Source organism: Sus scrofa, chromosome 15 (assembly GCF_000003025.6).
Source record: "Sus scrofa isolate TJ Tabasco breed Duroc chromosome 15, Sscrofa11.1, whole genome shotgun sequence".
NCBI classification, from domain to species: Eukaryota; Metazoa; Chordata; class Mammalia; order Artiodactyla; family Suidae; genus Sus; species Sus scrofa.
Window position 1 is genome coordinate 126582631 of NC_010457.5, and position 16961 is coordinate 126599591.

At 41.6% G+C, this 16961-nt stretch overlaps 1 protein-coding gene across 35 annotated transcripts in view; it reads right to left on the minus strand.

Moving 5' to 3' along the window:
- DOCK10 (dedicator of cytokinesis 10) overlaps positions 1-16961 on the minus strand; it is a 276179-nt gene that overhangs the window by 147054 nt on the left and 112164 nt on the right. For all 35 annotated transcript variants that reach the window (XM_013984546.2, XM_003133687.6, XM_021074800.1 and 32 more), the window contains exon 2: positions 12721-12840. In XM_013984546.2, the coding sequence (XP_013840000.1) occupies positions 12721-12840 (120 nt within the window). The remainder of the gene's footprint in view (positions 1-12720; positions 12841-16961) is intronic.

Below are 16961 nucleotides of genomic sequence, written 5' to 3' on the forward strand. Positions count from 1 at the left end.
ATGTATAGAGTTTGGTATTATCTGCAGTTTCAGGCACCCACTGCCAGTGGCGGAATATATCCCCAGTGTATGACAGGATTACAATATTACAATTATTGTTTTATCTTTGGAGCTCATAATTTTAAACTGTTTCCTTCCCTGCAGAAAGCAAAACTTGGGGCATCTATATATTTTAACTAGTTTATTTATATTGGTATCTTTTTTGCTGTTGATGCTAAAATACATTTGAAATGAAAAAGAAAACATAAAAACAGCATTATTTTAATTTTACTGTAAATAATCTCTTGAATATACACGGAATAAATTTAGCGCCTTTTAGAAGCTGTGTGCGTGTGTGTGTGTGTGTGTGTGTGTGTGTGTGTGTGTATGTAGCCACAATTAGGGTGGGAGAGAAGAGAGGGTAGTTTGGAAAATCTGGACCTTGAGGAAAATAAGTCATGTTTTCAGTGTCTTTATTTTCATTGAAATAAATGAAAGATTTTCAAGTTCAGTGCTCGATAAACAACTTTTTATGACACGAATATACATTAACTAAAAAGCATAAAGAATCTCTTAAAATAAAACATTTAAAACAGAATCTTAGATTGTTTCCTCTGTAGATATCTTACAGGATGCCGTAACAGTAACTTTCCATCACCCAGCCACCAGCTTCCTTTAGTCTGTTCTCATGGTGATTACAAGGATGCTGAGATGATAACACTGTTAACATACACGGTATAATAGTTGGGATCTTTTATTTTATACATCCCTAAACCCACGAATGATGTGTAAGCATTTCTAAAGAACAAAGTAAGTTTCATTTGAACTTTTCTAGATGAAGGGAAATTTTTCTAGACTAATTATTAAAACAAATGAGGATCTCAAAACCCATCTTTACTTCTGGAGAAGATGGGAAGGAGAGGTGTCCAGAGAATTTAGTCTTCTAGCCAATCCTGGACTCCCAATTTCTTTAACTCCCTTTTTTTCTTCACTTTTTTTTTTCATTTTTTAAAAGTTTCATTGAAGTATAGTTGCTTTATAATGTTGCGATAATTTCTGCTGTACAACAAAGTGGATCAGTTACACATGCAGACATATCCATGCCCTTTTAGATTCTTTTCCCATGGAGATTATCAAAGAATATTGGGTAGAATTCCCTGTGCTATACAACAGGTCTCCATTAGCCAATCATTCCATATACCTCAGTGTGCATGCGCCAATCCTAAACCCCCAGACCCTCCTTCCCCACACCTGTCCCCTTTGGTAACCGTAAGTTTTTCAAAGTCTGTGAGTCTGTTTCTGTTCTGCAAGTAAGTTCTTTTGTTTCCTTTTTGAAGATTACATATATTAAGTGATATCATACGATGTATGTCTTCCACTGTCTAACTTCACTTAGTATGATAATTCCTCTTGATATAAGTTCCTCATGGGAAAGAAATTGGTCTGTTTTGTTTTCTGCTATGACTTCAGTGTCTGGTTGGGTGCTCAAATACTTTCTTCTTGAATGTGTTGAGTGAGTGTGTGTGTGTGTGCATACTTTCGTTCTGCCTAAGTGTGTTCGAGTATGCATGTGGTGTGTGTTCTATGTGCCTGTGTAAATATTTGTGATTGTGTGTAGTGTATGAATGTGTCTGTGTGAATGTGCATAGAGGGTGAGTATGTGCCTGGTGTGTGAGTGTGTGATTAAGCATAAAGGGATGCTGTATTTGATTGTGTGTGTGTGGTGTGAGCATGTGTGAGTGGTTTGGTGTGTGAGTGTGTGATTAGGCAAAAAGGTATGCTGTATTTGTGTGTGTGTGTGTGTGTGGTGTGAGCATGTGTGAGTGGTTTGGTGTGTGTCTGTGTGTGTGGGTGTGCATGAATGTATGTGCATATAGGGGAGATGGGGCTTGGATACCATGAAAGAGGAAGAATGTCATGTAAATATAATACGATCAGAGAATAAAAAATAATTAGAAAACTATATTAAAGATACATCATATGGCAAAGATAAATGCTTATCTTGAACCACAGACATGGAGGCTCTTGGTTAGTGCATTTGCCCCAGGATTTGACTGTAGTTGTGTAAACAGAATTTGGAAGTGCTAGAGACTGTGGCTTTGGATTCAAGCCAAGTATAGATACTCACACAGGGAGCCATGGCCTTCCATGTGAAGTTATGAGGGGGCCAATTTAGGGTTTATCAGTACTTAGATTTTATGTGTTGGATTCCTTTTGAATTTTCTCTTTCAAGTTGCTCCTTTTATGTTATTCTTTCTGTTAGAAGATAAACAGCAAATAAACTCTATTGAAAGTTTGGAGTAGAAGATTAAAATCATGCCTAAATGGAGCTTTAAGGATTACTGCTGTATTTCATTTTTAAAAATTTTTTCTGTCCTTTTAGGGCCAACATGTGATATATGGAGGTTCCCAGGCCAGGGGTAGAATCAGAGCTATAGCTGCCGGCCTAAGCCACAGCCACAGCCACTCCAGATTCAAGCCACGTCTGCAACCTACACCACAGCTCGTGGCAACACCAGATCCTTAACCCACTGAATGAGGCCCGGGATCAATCCCACATCCTCATGGATGCTAGTCAGATTCATTTCTGCTGAGCCGTGACAGGAACTCCTACTGCTGTATTTCAGCGATCTACGAATAACTGATTTCCTGGTTGGACACATAATTTGCAGATACACAGTGTAACTTCACTGATTTCCAGGGAGTATTACATAATGTATTTGACTGTCAAGATTAAGAATTTTCCCCTGTAATTCAAAAGATTGTCTACAGTTCAGTCATTATTTCATAGTAATTTTATATAAAAGGCAAATGATTCTCTTTTTTTTCATTATCTGCTAGTTTCTTAGTGATTTCTTGCCTTGAAAAAGTAATAGGTGCCCTAAAATACTCAAAGTCTGATGGAGAGTAAAGTGGCCCAAATTTTAGTTTCCTGTTTAATGAGACCATAAATCTACTGTCCCACTAAGATCAGTGCTCTGTGGTATAATGCAATAGAATGAATGCGGAACTGGTTTAAGTTTGTTTTTTTTTTTTTTTTTTTTAATCTTAATGCTAAGTTTCTGGAAGGAGGGCTCAGGTTTCCAGTAATAATAATCACATGGCTACGTGGATTTATGATGTCATAGCATAAAGATTAGGGCCCCAAATACATAGACTAATACTCATATTCCATGTATGACATTCCACATCCATTCACACTGGGGTAATAAAAATGCATCATGGGGACAATCATATGGACAATGCATGTGTGATTACTGATGCCTTCTAATTAGGAAATGATGGTGATTCTTTACTAAACAAGGCAGCTGAGGCTGAGTCACCCTCCTATAACCACGTGATAAATCTCAAGCAGTATTCTACCACATGCATGGGGTCACTGCCTATCTAATACCTTACGCAGAGCACATAAGTACAAGAAAAGGAATGCCTGTATAATGGACACCTATAACATGCTATGGACCTCAGTTATAGCTTGTTGTAGTCCTGGAGAATGTGCCTGAAAAAGCAGAGGGCCTCCATAAAATTTCCACTTGGAGACTTGTAGGGCTTCTACTCATTTTTGATACCCTTTCCCCCCAGGTTTAACTGACCTTTAGCTGATGTACAATTTACATAAGTGACAGGTATATAACATAGAGAGTCACAATGTTTAAAAGAGCGACTACCACATCCTGGCTGTGTTGTACTCTCTGTCTTTGCAGCTCATGTATCTCATACATAATAGTCTCTGCTTCTCAATCCCATACCCGTCCTTCTCATTTTTGATTTCTGTTGAAGCAAAAATAAATTGGTCAAAGAAGAAGAAAAATACATCAAGTCATATTGGTTAAGAGTATTAATATGGTTACCAAGAATTGCTTTTCTGAGAACTAGGTACTTTCAGACCACTACAAATTGCCTTGGCCACATAGACTTCCTGTTCTCCTTTATACACCCTCTGGTCGACACTTAGTGTAGCTCAATAGCATGAAACGGATCCGAGACTGCACTGGAACTCAGCCGAGCTCCTCTTTTGATAATAGAGACTTATAAGGGGCCTATTGTCCAGAGGTTAGGAATTTGGAAATAAGAACTATCCTTTTTTTTTTTTTATGAAATGAGGCATGCAGGCCTCTGTTTATAGTTTCAGGTCCGTGATATACAGATACCTTGCACTACAGCCCTGCCACTTTCTGGTTCCTTCCACTCTGCCGTGGAGAGTCTTTGTGGCTTTTTATAGCCACCATTCTGCTGGTTAAAATGACTACAGGAGATTTCATTCTAAGCACACAGGGGCCATTTCTCAATTGGCCAAAGGCCACTGTCAAAGTCTAAGAAAGAAGCTGCTTTTCCTATCTTGGAGCTGAGCTAAGCTCCCTGTGACAGTATTGTAGAACCCAGCTGCTCAGAAAAGCAGACTGAAATGATGGTGTTCAGAGGAACCCATCAGTCTGAGCTGGAGAAGCCAACAAGTCACACAATAGGGACAATTAACCAACACTTCACAGTCAATTCCAATGTAAGCCTGGGTTTGAAAGGGATCTTCACCTAAAGTTCTCAAATTAAGACACTGATGCTGCCTTTTCTCCTCGTAGAGCAGACACTTATACTACATTTTTTACCCCTTTCAGAAGAATACTATGATTTCATTTTTTAAAAATATGTGAGAATTTCTCATTAATACCTTTCCTTGTGCTTTACATATGGAAAAGCACATACCTAAAGGTTGTCCTTGTTTTGCTGAAGTTAAACAGTATGGGAAATGCACAAATACTGAGCTGTTGCCCATAATCGGACTGCTGTCATCTTCTGGCCAAGTCAAGCATGGCGACCCATGCTTTGTAGTATTTACGTATATAATCAGGGGACTTTGGAGACTTAGTTCAAAGGTGTTTATGCTTGGACAGCAAAACACTGAGCAAGTCACTTCACTTTTTTTCCTGTGCTTCATTTTTCAGGGCTCCAACAATATAAAGATACTTATTACACCAGGGCCTCCCTTTGGCAAGGACTCAGAGGCTGTGGTCTGAGTTTTCTTTCCAAGGAGGCACAGGGAAGAAGCCTGCTCCGTGTGAGGCCTGCAGACACGGCCCCCTTGAGGAGCAACAGGCCTAAGAAATAAGCCAACCCACCGCAGCCAAGCCGCCACGGCATCTTTCCATATGTCTGCTCACATTCCTTCTTCTGTGCTAGGCTCCTTCCTGAACATGCCTTGGTTACCCAGTCTCCTCCGCCTCTCAGAAAATCCCTTTCTTTCCTTGCTCTCTCCTAATCTCAGATTTGGCAGTGGTGTCAGCTCCTTTTGAAAATTCTCTCTAATTCATCCAGCCTCCTTCTTCTTGTCTCTGAATTATATCATTTACTGCCTGAATCACCCATGAAGTCTTAACTATAGAAGACTCTAGACTCCAAAGCTCTGCAAATGATTAATTCAGCTAGTCATTTTATATGTGTGTTTTGCATGTAAGCAAGGCACATTAAATCTGGCTTGGGAATAAAATAGAACAGTAAATGAAATGTTTTGCCATGTTCTTTATTGCTTCTTTGGTATATTTTGTTATTCCTTTTAAAGAATGAAGGACTTGAATGCAGACCTGCTTTTTTATGATTTTTTTTGTATCCCATCTCTGACCACCTACATCACCCCATCTTAATGCCTAGAGCAATCCTTAAAAACAAACAAAAACAAAAAACCCAGCACTATTATTAAGATACAACTGACATGCTATCACATTCACACTTTTAAAGTATAAATTCAGTGGTTTTAAGTTTATGCATAGGATTACTTCACTATTTACTTTTAGAACATTTTCATTACCCCCAAAGACACCCCACATCCAGTAGCAGTTACTTCCCTTTCTCCATTCTCCCCAGCCCTTAGGCAACTCTAACCAGCTTTCTGTCTCTATAGATTTGCCTATTGTGAACATTTCATGTAGATGGACTCATATCATGGAAACTATTTTTTTTTAGAGCCGCACCCACAGAATATGGAGGTTCCAAGGCTAGGGGTTGAATTGGAGCTATTGCTGCTGTCCTATGCCACAGCCATAGCAACTCAGGATCTGAGCCACCACAACTCACGGCAATGCCAAAACCCTTAACCCACTGAGCTAGGCCAGGGATGGAGCCTACGTCCTCACGGATACTCGTAGGGTTTCTTACTGCTGAGCCATGTCGGGAATTCCCTCATGGGTACTTTTTTTGGACTGGCTTCTTTCACTTAGCATAATGTTTTCAAGGTTCATCCATGTTGTAACATGTATCAGTACTTCACTCCTTTTTATGGCTGAATAATATTCCAGTGTATAGATATACCACACTTTGTTTATCCACCCTTCAGTTGATGACTATTTGGGTTGTTTCCACTTTGGATTATGAATAATGCTGCTATGAATATTCATGTAGAAATCTTTACGTGGACATATGTAAGTAGGACAATCAAGTCCAGAGCAGCCTCCACATATCCTTACTGAATTGAAATATTCTCTCAAGAATCCCTCCTCTACAATAATACAATGGCACCTGATTTAGGGAGTTAATATTTACCCCAAGTTGTGCATCTTATTTTTCTAAGAAGCAGCTGGTCCAGCACATACTATTTAAACAGAAACTGTAATAGCAAAAGTCAAGTTGCTTATGTTTGATTTCTGTTTGTACACTTACTCTATATTCTTTTTTTTTTTTTTGTCCTTTTTTGTCTTTATGAGGGCCACACCCATAGCATATGGAGGTTTCCAGTTTCCAGGCTAGGGGCCTAATCAGAGCTGTAGCTGCTGGCCTACACCACAGCCACAGCAATGCCAGATCCGAGCCGAGTCTGTGACCTACCCCACAGATCATGGCAATGCAAGATCCTTAATCCACTGAGTGAGGCCAGGGATGGAACCCACAACCTCACGGTTCCCAGTCAGATTCGTTTCTGCTGCGCCACGACGGGATCTCCAGTTACTCTATATTCTTAAACAAGAGCCTTTTCAAAGTTCAGCATCATTAGCTTGTAAATGAGAGGAATATTACAACTTAGAATAACGTGCTTTGACAAAGACTGTTACTTAGCTTTTAAATTGCAATCACAGTGTTCCTTCATGAACACCATGAGCCATTTAAAGTCTGCTTTTCAGGCTCAGAAGCCAAGGATAAAAAAGAGGTTGACATTCCTATAAAATGTTAGGCTGTATCTCAGTAAGAGATACAAGAAGAAGAAATAAACACTCATGGCCTTTCTGCTTTTCCATTTAAAGGATATTAAAGTCTTTCTGTTTCCTTTCACAAAATGACCCACGTGGTTGAGGCTGGAAGTCCCCACATACCAGTTGCTTTTTATAACTAAAAACATTCTATGAAAGAAAAATGTTACGAAGTCACAATTCACCAAGTCTTGATAATAAGCCATGAAAACTGCCTGATGCACTGGAGAGCCCTGAGACTAATTCAGAACCAGTGATATGAAGAAGGGATTTGAGATTATGTAACTCGCAGGCTCTTTCACGTGTTCAACACAGATCTTTGACTTTGAAAATGCCACTGACCGACGTTGAAAGTCTACTCTCTCAAGCAGAAGCACTGAATCTCGCTCATGGTCGTGTCCCTCTGTATACAGTGTAGCTCACAGAAGGTGGGCCAGAAAACCAAGCAGAAATAGAGCAGTTTGACTGGTGTGGACAGCATGGAAATACAAGGGAGCGGGGGGCCTTCCCAAGACATCAGTTTTGCTTTCAGACCTCCGAACTTTCTTCTTTAAGGTTTTACATCTCCCAGAAATGAAGCGACTTCAGGCTTTCTGTCTTTTTCAATTAGCAAGAAACTCATTTCTGGCTTTCTCACTTTTTTGTTCTGCTGTTTTGTATCAGTCTCTCCTTCAACTGAATCACTCGATGATATGATTCAGTGTTTTCCTGAAACTGTTCTTTAGCTCTGGTTTTTCCTGCCTCACTCTCCTTGCCTATTTTGCAAAGCCACAATTTGGTGACTAAGTTCTTTATTTTTTGGTCTTCAGTTTCTATTACTACCAGCTCCAAAAAGAAAGATGAGAAAAACAAAAGTAGCAAATTCAATTCTTGAAGGTGTAGATGTTTTTGAAATGAATGAGCTAATAAATGCATCTAGGTGGCTTATTTTTCAGTGAATCATTATGATGTAAGGAGTACAGAAGATGACACTCTCTGCTCCCAGAACCCATACATCAGAGGAAGAGTTCCAACCTGGAGTTGCCAAGATAGAGCAAAAAGCTTCTACTTCCATTCCTTAACCTGGAAGAAGATGGTTTTCATTCAAAGTTCAACAGTCTTTATTGAATGCCCTTGAGACAGATGTTGGGCTGGGTACTTAAAATACAGAGATGAACTGATTTCTCCCTTGCCTAGTAACAGAAAGCAAGTAGTGAGTACATGATGTTACGAGCAGCTCTGAGCCAGGCACTCTGTACCACACGGAATGTGCCCCTGGGGAAGAGGATCACGAACTGGTTTTTTTTAAGGTGTTAAGTTGAATCAAAGAGGAAAGCAATCATATTCATGATTGCTTCCCTCCTCATCAAGCAAAGCCACTGACTTCATTCTCTTTATTCTCCAATTTCATTTCAGAATGGCCTTTTGGGTTTCTAAAGGCACTCAAAGTCTTACTCCAAAATAATAACCTACACATGTCTGAAAGAAGAATCACGAAATAAATATTGATTTTCCATCTGCCTGCTGCCAAGTGCTGCTTTAGTTGTTGGGGTGGGGAGAGAGGGTAGGGGTGGTCCTGGCTAAGATCAAGACAGAGATACGCCCCGTTCTGCTTGAGACTATTCTCCGATGGCGAGAGACACGTTGGCGGCACTGAAAAAGCAACCCAAGATCCTTCTAGGTAGTGATTAGTGTTACAAAGAGGGGAACACAGGGGGATGTGATAGAGTAACAGGGGTGGGAAAATGTGGGCTGGAAATCAGGGATGGTTCTTTGAAGAGGAAGCACTTGAACTGAAGCATGAATGAAAGACAGGAACCAGCTGTGCAGGGGGTGGAAAGCCGACCGAATGGGTGGGTTTGGCAAGCTCAAGGAACTCAAAGAATGCTAGGGATCCGTATGGTGACCAAGGGAAACAGGGCTAGGAGATGAGGGCTTGGAGATGATCAGGAGCCAGGTGAGGAGCTGTATTTGACCATAAGGCAATGGGAAACGACTGGAAAAATTTAGCCAGAGGCATGGCACTATCCACTTTGTGTTCCCAAAAGTTTCTTTTCTTTTCTTTTTATGGCCGCACCTGCAGCATATGGAAGTTCCCATGTTAGGGTTTGAATTGGAGCTATAGCTGCCAACCTACACCACAGCCACATCAACAATGGATCAGAGACACATCTGCAACATATAGGCAGCTTGTGGCAATGCCAGATCCTTAACCCAGTGATTGAGGCCAAGGCTAGAACCTGCATCCTCCCAGAGACTATGTTGGGTTCTTAACCCATTGAGCAACAATGGGAACTCCCCCAAAGCTTCCTTTGAATAAATCAAAGCAAAGCAAAGAAGGAGGAAGGAAGACCAGGCAAAGGCCACTCCTGGGGATCCAGGCAACAAATATGATGATGGCTTGGGCCAGCACAGTGAATGGAACACTGCCTTGGTAAAAGATAATCTCCTTTAAGGGATATTCAGGACCAGAAGAAGTCTCCGTTTTTGATTATTTCTTAACCATAAGCATCCTTAATCAACTCTAGTTTTCATCCATATTAGGGCATATACTCCTTAAACACAGGGTTTTTGCTTCTCTTGTCAATCTCACTTGTCTAGGAAATGCTGTTCTATATTCAGCCCTTCGTGGGTGCTGAATAAATATTGATTAAACAAACCTAGTAATGAATCATGTCTGCTGCAAGTGTGGGTGCTTGGTAACGTGGAAACACAGAAGTAAGCTGGATTCTTCAAGCTGTAGGGCACAACAGGACTAAGGGTATTTGGCGGGAGGACAGGGCTGCACCCCCTCCTTCGATCCTGAGATGCTTTGGGATTGAAGTGGCCATTCCATCACTACTTCCCATTGGGTGAGTGGGGACAGTGCACACACATCCCAGAGAATCCTCACCCAGGATGAGCCTGGGAAATGATACCCTGGCCAGATGAAGAGAAGACTTATTGTGGGTGGGCAAGATCCCTGAAAGCAAGGCAGGCTGTGGATGGAGCAGATAATGGCAAGAGGGCATTTAAGGATGGGCTTTATTCCACATGGAGGAAGAAGAATCCCACCCCAACCCAAATGAAGGTGTTTGTACTGTACAGCAGGGATCCCCAGACTTCTTTTACTCCAGCTGGAAATGAGGGTGACTGTGTAGGAGAGGGTGCAGCGGGGTTGGATGGAAGAAGAAGACTATGGCCTTGAGAAATGGGCAAGAACCAGATCTTGGAGAAGCCCTTGGGAAATGTTACACTGTTTGTCCTTCGTTTTGAAGGCAGTGGGCATGGCCACAGAAGGGTTTTTAGGCAAGCAAGATAAAAGGATTCATTGGGGAAAATAAGAAAGTTATGATTATACGCTCTGTCTATACCATTAAGGACGGCAAAGGACATAGAGTAATCAGACCAGGCTTAAATGAGTGTGGAAAGATGCCAAAAAGTGAATTCAAATTCACTGCAAACATTACATCCCATCTACAAGCCTCTCTTCTTCTTCTTCTTCTTTTTTTTTTTTTTTTTTTTCATTTTAGGGCCGCACCCATGGCATTTGGAAGTTCCTAGGCTAGAGGTCAAATTGGAGCTACAGCTGCCGGCCTACACCACAGCCATAGCAACGCCAGATCTGAGTCTCGTGTGTGACCTACACCACAGCTCACAGCAATGCTGGATCCTTGACCCACTGAGCAAGGCCAGGGATCGAGCCCGCATCATCATGGATCCTAGTCTGGTTCGTTAACCACTGAGCTATGTTGGGAATGCTTCTCTTTTTTTAAAAAAAAATAAAAACAAAAACCATATTTTATTCATATTCCATATTAGCTGTAAGCTTTTGGATTTTGGGGTTTTTTTGGGCCATGCCCCTGGCATGCAGAAGTTCCCAGGTCAGGAATCAAACCCATGCCACAGTAGTGACATGAGCCACCAGGGAACTCCCACTTTCTTCTTGAACTGGGGGAATTTGGAATTTGACATAAGTCTGAATAACAGCTAGAGGTAAAGGTGCTTCAACTGTCAAGATTTTTTTGTTCTGCTTGACAGAAAGAGGCTACTAGTCAAGGTTCACCTTTGGTCTGAAAGAAAATGAGGATGTGGAATTAAAGAGTAAAATGTGGTTCAACTTTGTGCCTGCAGCTCAGGTCCATGCCTTGGCTGACCACAGAAATGAGATTTCTGCCTGAGATAAACCTCTCTTTAAGTGTGTCAAACGCTAAAGTGAGAGCTACTTAAGATGCTAAGAAATCTGGAAGAGTTTTCTTTTTTCCTACCTACAAATTTATCCCCTTTCTCCAGCATTCTCTGAACTTAGAACAGAAAATTGTTGACTTCCATATACTTCTTTTTTATTAACCCACGAAGAACGGCAAAAAAAAAAAAAAAAAAAAAAAATTGAGGCTCTAGAAGCCAGAAGCCAGATCTTCCCCAAAGATAAGACGAGAAATGGAAGTCTGAGGTTGTTTTAGGAAGTGTAAGCCCTGGGGTCCTGGCCACTAGACAGAGATTTCCAAAGACAATGGCTATTTCACAAGGTTACCTTGGTGCTGCCTTTCATCTGCTTCAAGAATAGTCATGTTTGTGACATCTGAGACTACCTTTCTCTTGGGGAAAAAAAACAGGAAAAGTTCCCATTTGCCCATTGAGACTCTCTGTTCACGTAGATATTCACTAATGATTTAAACAAGTTTCAGATGACCACACATGGAAGGCTGGGACACGCAGGGGCCCATCACGCATAACTTCATTGTGCTTGTCTCCAAAACCAACTCTCTTTTTATTCATTCCCTCCACTACCTCTGAGTGTTCTGTGTGCCAGGGATCATCGTCCAAAAGGGGACAGATCTCAGATGACAACTTTCCATGAGGATGCACCTGCCTACCTTTCCTTGCCCCAGGCTCAATGTCTCTGTATTAAGGACAACCAAGATTATGGGTGATTTTTAAGAACTGCCTCTTTTGTGGCAAAAGATTCTTGCCTCCACCATGGGTTGGTTTCAGTTGCTAGGAAGCTTTCAGTTACAAAGGCCCAAAGCGATGAAATGCTCTGTGAGGCCAGGTAAGTGGTTAAAAGCCCAGATATTGGCAGGGTTGCAAGTACCACCTGGGGCCAAGCAGTGCCTCATGTCCCTCCCATCCCAAGTGGCCACTCTATCATTTTGTCTCCAATCTTCCAATTTTAGAGGGCCCTTGGGCACTTTCTATTGCTGGACATGAATTTACACCATAACCACTGTGATGGAGGGTGTCCATGGGAACAGAGCTGAGTTCCCCAAATCTATAAGAGAAGACAGCACCCCAATTTGGGAGGATCTTCTATCACCCTGAACTTAGATGGCTCAGAAAGACAATACTTGGAGTTCTCATTGTGGCTCAGTGGGTTAAGGGCCTGATGTTGTCTCCATGAGGATGCAGGTTCGATCCCTGGCCTCACTCAGTGGGTTAAGGATTCAGCATTGCTGTAGATGTGGCTTGGATCCAGTGTTGCCCTGGCTGTGGTATAGGCCTGTAGCTGCAGCTCCGATTCCACCCCTAGCCTGGAAACCTCCATATGCCACGGATGTAAAAAGGAAAAACAAAAACAAAATCAACAAACAAACAAGAAAACAATACTTACTGAAAAGTCGTCTCTGGGGAAGAACAGGAGATCTCGAAGGGGATCATTCTGATAGGTCTTTTCAAGTTCTTCAACGACAGTTTCATAATCCAAAGGCTCGAGAAGCCTGGGCTTTTCTTGCTGTCGACAAAGAAAAGATCATATTAACCACCAACACAAAGAGTCTTCTCGACATCTGGTTGGATTTCATTTCTTAGAATCACCAAAGCTTTGACATTGTGCAGTCCTTTCAAGGGAGTCATGGAAATTCCAGGCCTTTGGGGCAAAGCCACATAACGATTAATTCCAGATCTGAAATTATAGGTGAAGATCTTGAAATACCTGATGTCTTCTAGGTAACTCAAGCTGTTGGCCCCGAGCCCCCAGTACACATGCTGTTCAGCCCTGTCACATCTGCAGAGTAGATGGTGATGTCAACTTGATCTTTGGCAGTGCCAATACAAGCCTTCTGCTTACTTGCTAGAGTATTCTGATGCTGGTCATCATTTCTGATGAACTAGATACATCCCTGTGAGGTCTGCTTGGGTCTATTTCAAAACTTTGGCTCCCCACTAGGCATCAAAGTATCACAGACTGTCTTAGTCGTCACTGATACATGGATCCTGTGTCAGGATTAATTGCTTGGCTCTAAGCCTCTTTGCTGCTATAGACAGAAGCAGGATGATTCTCTCCAAGAATCGAACAACACAATGCTTACAGACACAGTGTGGTGAAAATGGAGAAGGGTGTGAGAAAATAGCCAGATAATCATACCACATTAAAGTGCGGAAGCCAAGAGGAAAGGCACTTCCCAAAATAAATGCCAGTGGGAGAGGGTGGGTGTTTCATTTTTTGGTTGGTATCTTTACTCCAAACTGCACTCACACAAAGTGTAAAAGATGGAGCCCAAAGTAAAGAATGAAATATTACAAAACAAAAAATTGAAGATGCAATCTGAATTCCCTTAGCCCTTGGATGAAGCATCCGTGCATCCTCAATAAAAAAGGATAGTTCTTTGGATCATCTGGGGCTCCTGGAAGTGGAGTGGTCCCATGAAATCTGCACGCTATGGAGTTCCTGTCGTGGCTCAGTGGAAACGAATCTGACCAGTGTCCATGAGGACGCTGGCTTGATCCCTGGCCTCGCTCAATGGATTAGGGATCTGGCGTTGTTGTGAGCTGTGCTGTTGGTCGGAGACGTGGCTTGGATCCTGTGTTGCTGTGGCTGTGGTGTAGGCCAGCCGCTGCAGCTCCAATTTGAGCCCTAACCTGGGAACCTCCATTTGCTTCCCGTGCGGCTCTACAAAGACAAAAAAAAAAAAAAAAAAAAAAAATCTGCACATTAAAGAGATCTCCTAAATGGGAAAAGAATTATTTTTTTTCTTGTTCATGTCAATAACATCAACAGAGACTTTCCTACCAATCCTGCCCCTCCCCACCCTGCAAGGCACATAGATTTAGCTCCGCTTTCTAAGGCCTTTTTTGAAAGATCTCTGCTGGTAAAGCTCCAGAAACTTTTACTGACATTTTAATAATTGCTAATGGGCTCCTTGAGTAGCAACATTTTTTCCAAATATAAAAAACAGAGCAAAGTGTAACACAGCAGGCCAACAATAAGGCTTTTCATGCACTTTATGCATTAAAACAAGACAAAACAAACCCCATTTTACAGATATGTAAGTAAACTGAGGACCCTGAAAGGTGAATACTCTCTGTGGAAGGGCCCTTCAAGTAAAATTGCTAGATTTTGCAAATAAAAGTAGAGGACTCCATGTAATATTTGGAGAAAAGACAAAATCTAGTTGCCCATCATAATCTGCTTAGTGAAAGCTGGGGATTGTTCAATATTTTGAAGTAGAAGATACAGAAACACTGCTGCATGATGGGTAATTTTTTTTTTTTTTTGTCTTTTTTTGCTATTTCTTGGGCTGCTCCAGCGGCATATGGAGGTTCCCAGGCTAGGGGTCCAATCGGAGCTATAGACACCGGCCTACACCACAGCTCACAGCAACGCCGGATCCTTAACCCACTGAGCAAGGGCAGGGACTGAACCCGCAACCTCATGGTTCCTAGTCAGATTCGTTAACCACTTCACCACGACAGGAACTCCCGTGATGGGTAATTTTTAAAAGTCTTTCTTGCATCCCTTCCCTGGGCCTTCTGATATGATTATTCTATTTCAGACTCATGAGTTCCTGTTGTGGTGCAGTGAGTTCATGATACAGCTTGTCTCTGTGTAGACGCCAATTCAATCCTCAGCCTGGTGCAGTGGGTTAAGGATCCAGCATTGCCGTGGCTCCAGCTGGGATTCAATCCCTGGCCCAAAAACTTCCATATGCCGCAGGAGTGGCCAAATAAGAAAAATAAATAAATAAATACTTTGGACTTATTTTAAGTTTCAATCTCCTATTTTCCCAGGCAAAGACTGATTCCAAGGAGCACAAACTGCTAGCTCAAGAGGCAAATGCAGGTTCCAGATGTTTGAGTTGGCTCAAACACTCAATATATTTTTAGTTGGCTTTGACTGTCTTTGCGTAGTGGTATTGCACTCCTGTGCAGCGACACACCTCAGTGGCCTATTACCTCTTACCCTGCAATGTCACATTTTTTATTATCACCAGGCTCCAATAAACCTTCAAGTCTGAACCCCCTGGCTTATTCTGGCACCTCTTTTCTTCTCCCTCTAATATTGTGTTTGTGTACAAAACATAGCAAATGAAACAGAACCAGAGGGAAGCTCTTAACTCTGCCACTGGGTTGGCTGGTTACACCCCTTTCCCTCACTGCATCTTCGGCTCAAGCATACGATGTCTTTCTACCAACAGCTAAAGAGATGCAACTACTAACACTTTCGCTTTTCTCCCCGTTCTTCACACCAACATGAATAGGTGTATGAGAGCGCGGCGTGGTGTGCCTTGTGATTTATAGGTTGAAAGGCAAATGGCATTAGGACGTCTTAAAAGGTTTTCTACAATCTTGTTCTCACTGTCATTTTAATTTGATCTCCCATCAGTTGAAACATGAGCATTAATAAATAACCCCAAATCAAGGAGACTTTCCAAGAAGATCATTTATTTATGTGTGTATCTACTTATTTTGATGAGGGTCCAAACGCCACCCAAAATTAATCCCACCTAAATTAGTACCATAGGAAAATCAGCGCTCACAAGTCACTGGTTGTTAATAAAACCATAAGCAGATTAAATCCTAAACTCACTTTGATATAGTCAATCAATGGCTTAGCCTATAAGCATCTGTTGGACAGTATATATCTGTTTACTCACTTCAGGCCATGACATACAAGCTGATTAATGAATGACATTTATGAAGCCTTTCCTGCTTAAAATGTTGCACTGAGATTATTTTGATATGGGGCTACAAAACCTAGCAGATCTGCTTCATAGAAGTTATTAAGTTTTAACTTCTGGGAGGTAAGTAAAGTTCAATTTTTCCAGGGAATTTGTTAATCAATGTGCAACATTCAAGATAGCCAGTGTTTCATAACTCTGAACATGAGGTTTATAAATAAAAATAACAGTGATACCTTCCACAGTACCCAGAAACCTAAGATTTGGCGAAGCTTGTCAAGGATGCTTTATGTATCAGTGATGGTGAGAATCTAGGCTGTGCAACCAGTGGTTCTCTCTGGAGCAAGAGAGCTGTTTGCTCCATGTTTTGGTCAAAGAGACAGATGTATACAAGGATGATGGGATCGGTTAATTTCTCATTACTGCTCCTTACAGAGACACTGGGAACTGAGCAGCATTGATTTACAGCTTTACAATGGTTGGGTTGTCCCTCCTGGATTTAATGTGCTTCTTTCTTTTTGGAAATGCACCAACTGGGAGAAGGCATATGCCAAGATTACTCTGAATTGAATTGGATTTTTATAGTGCATTTTACTTTTACTCTTTTTCTCTCAAATGAGTAATGAATTTCATTAGCTGTTCTACAATCACGGCAGGCATGGGAAAAGACAGCCACCAATGCGAGTTACCATGCAGCAAGGCTGGTGCTGCACCATGGTGGTAACAGGGCTATTCTTCTTATATAATATTAAGACATTTGTTTGATATACTCCCCCAAATCCACGGCTCCCTTCCAATTCGACCTCACAGCAGAAGAATGGGCTCCTGTCACAAAAATGAATGCTTTCTTCCAAGTCTAAGCCCTGGAGTTGGTGAACCTGCCATCTTGGTAACAACCAGGGCTGCCAGGAATCATTTAATGGGTCTGATGCAAGCCGATTGGCTTTAGCCAAAT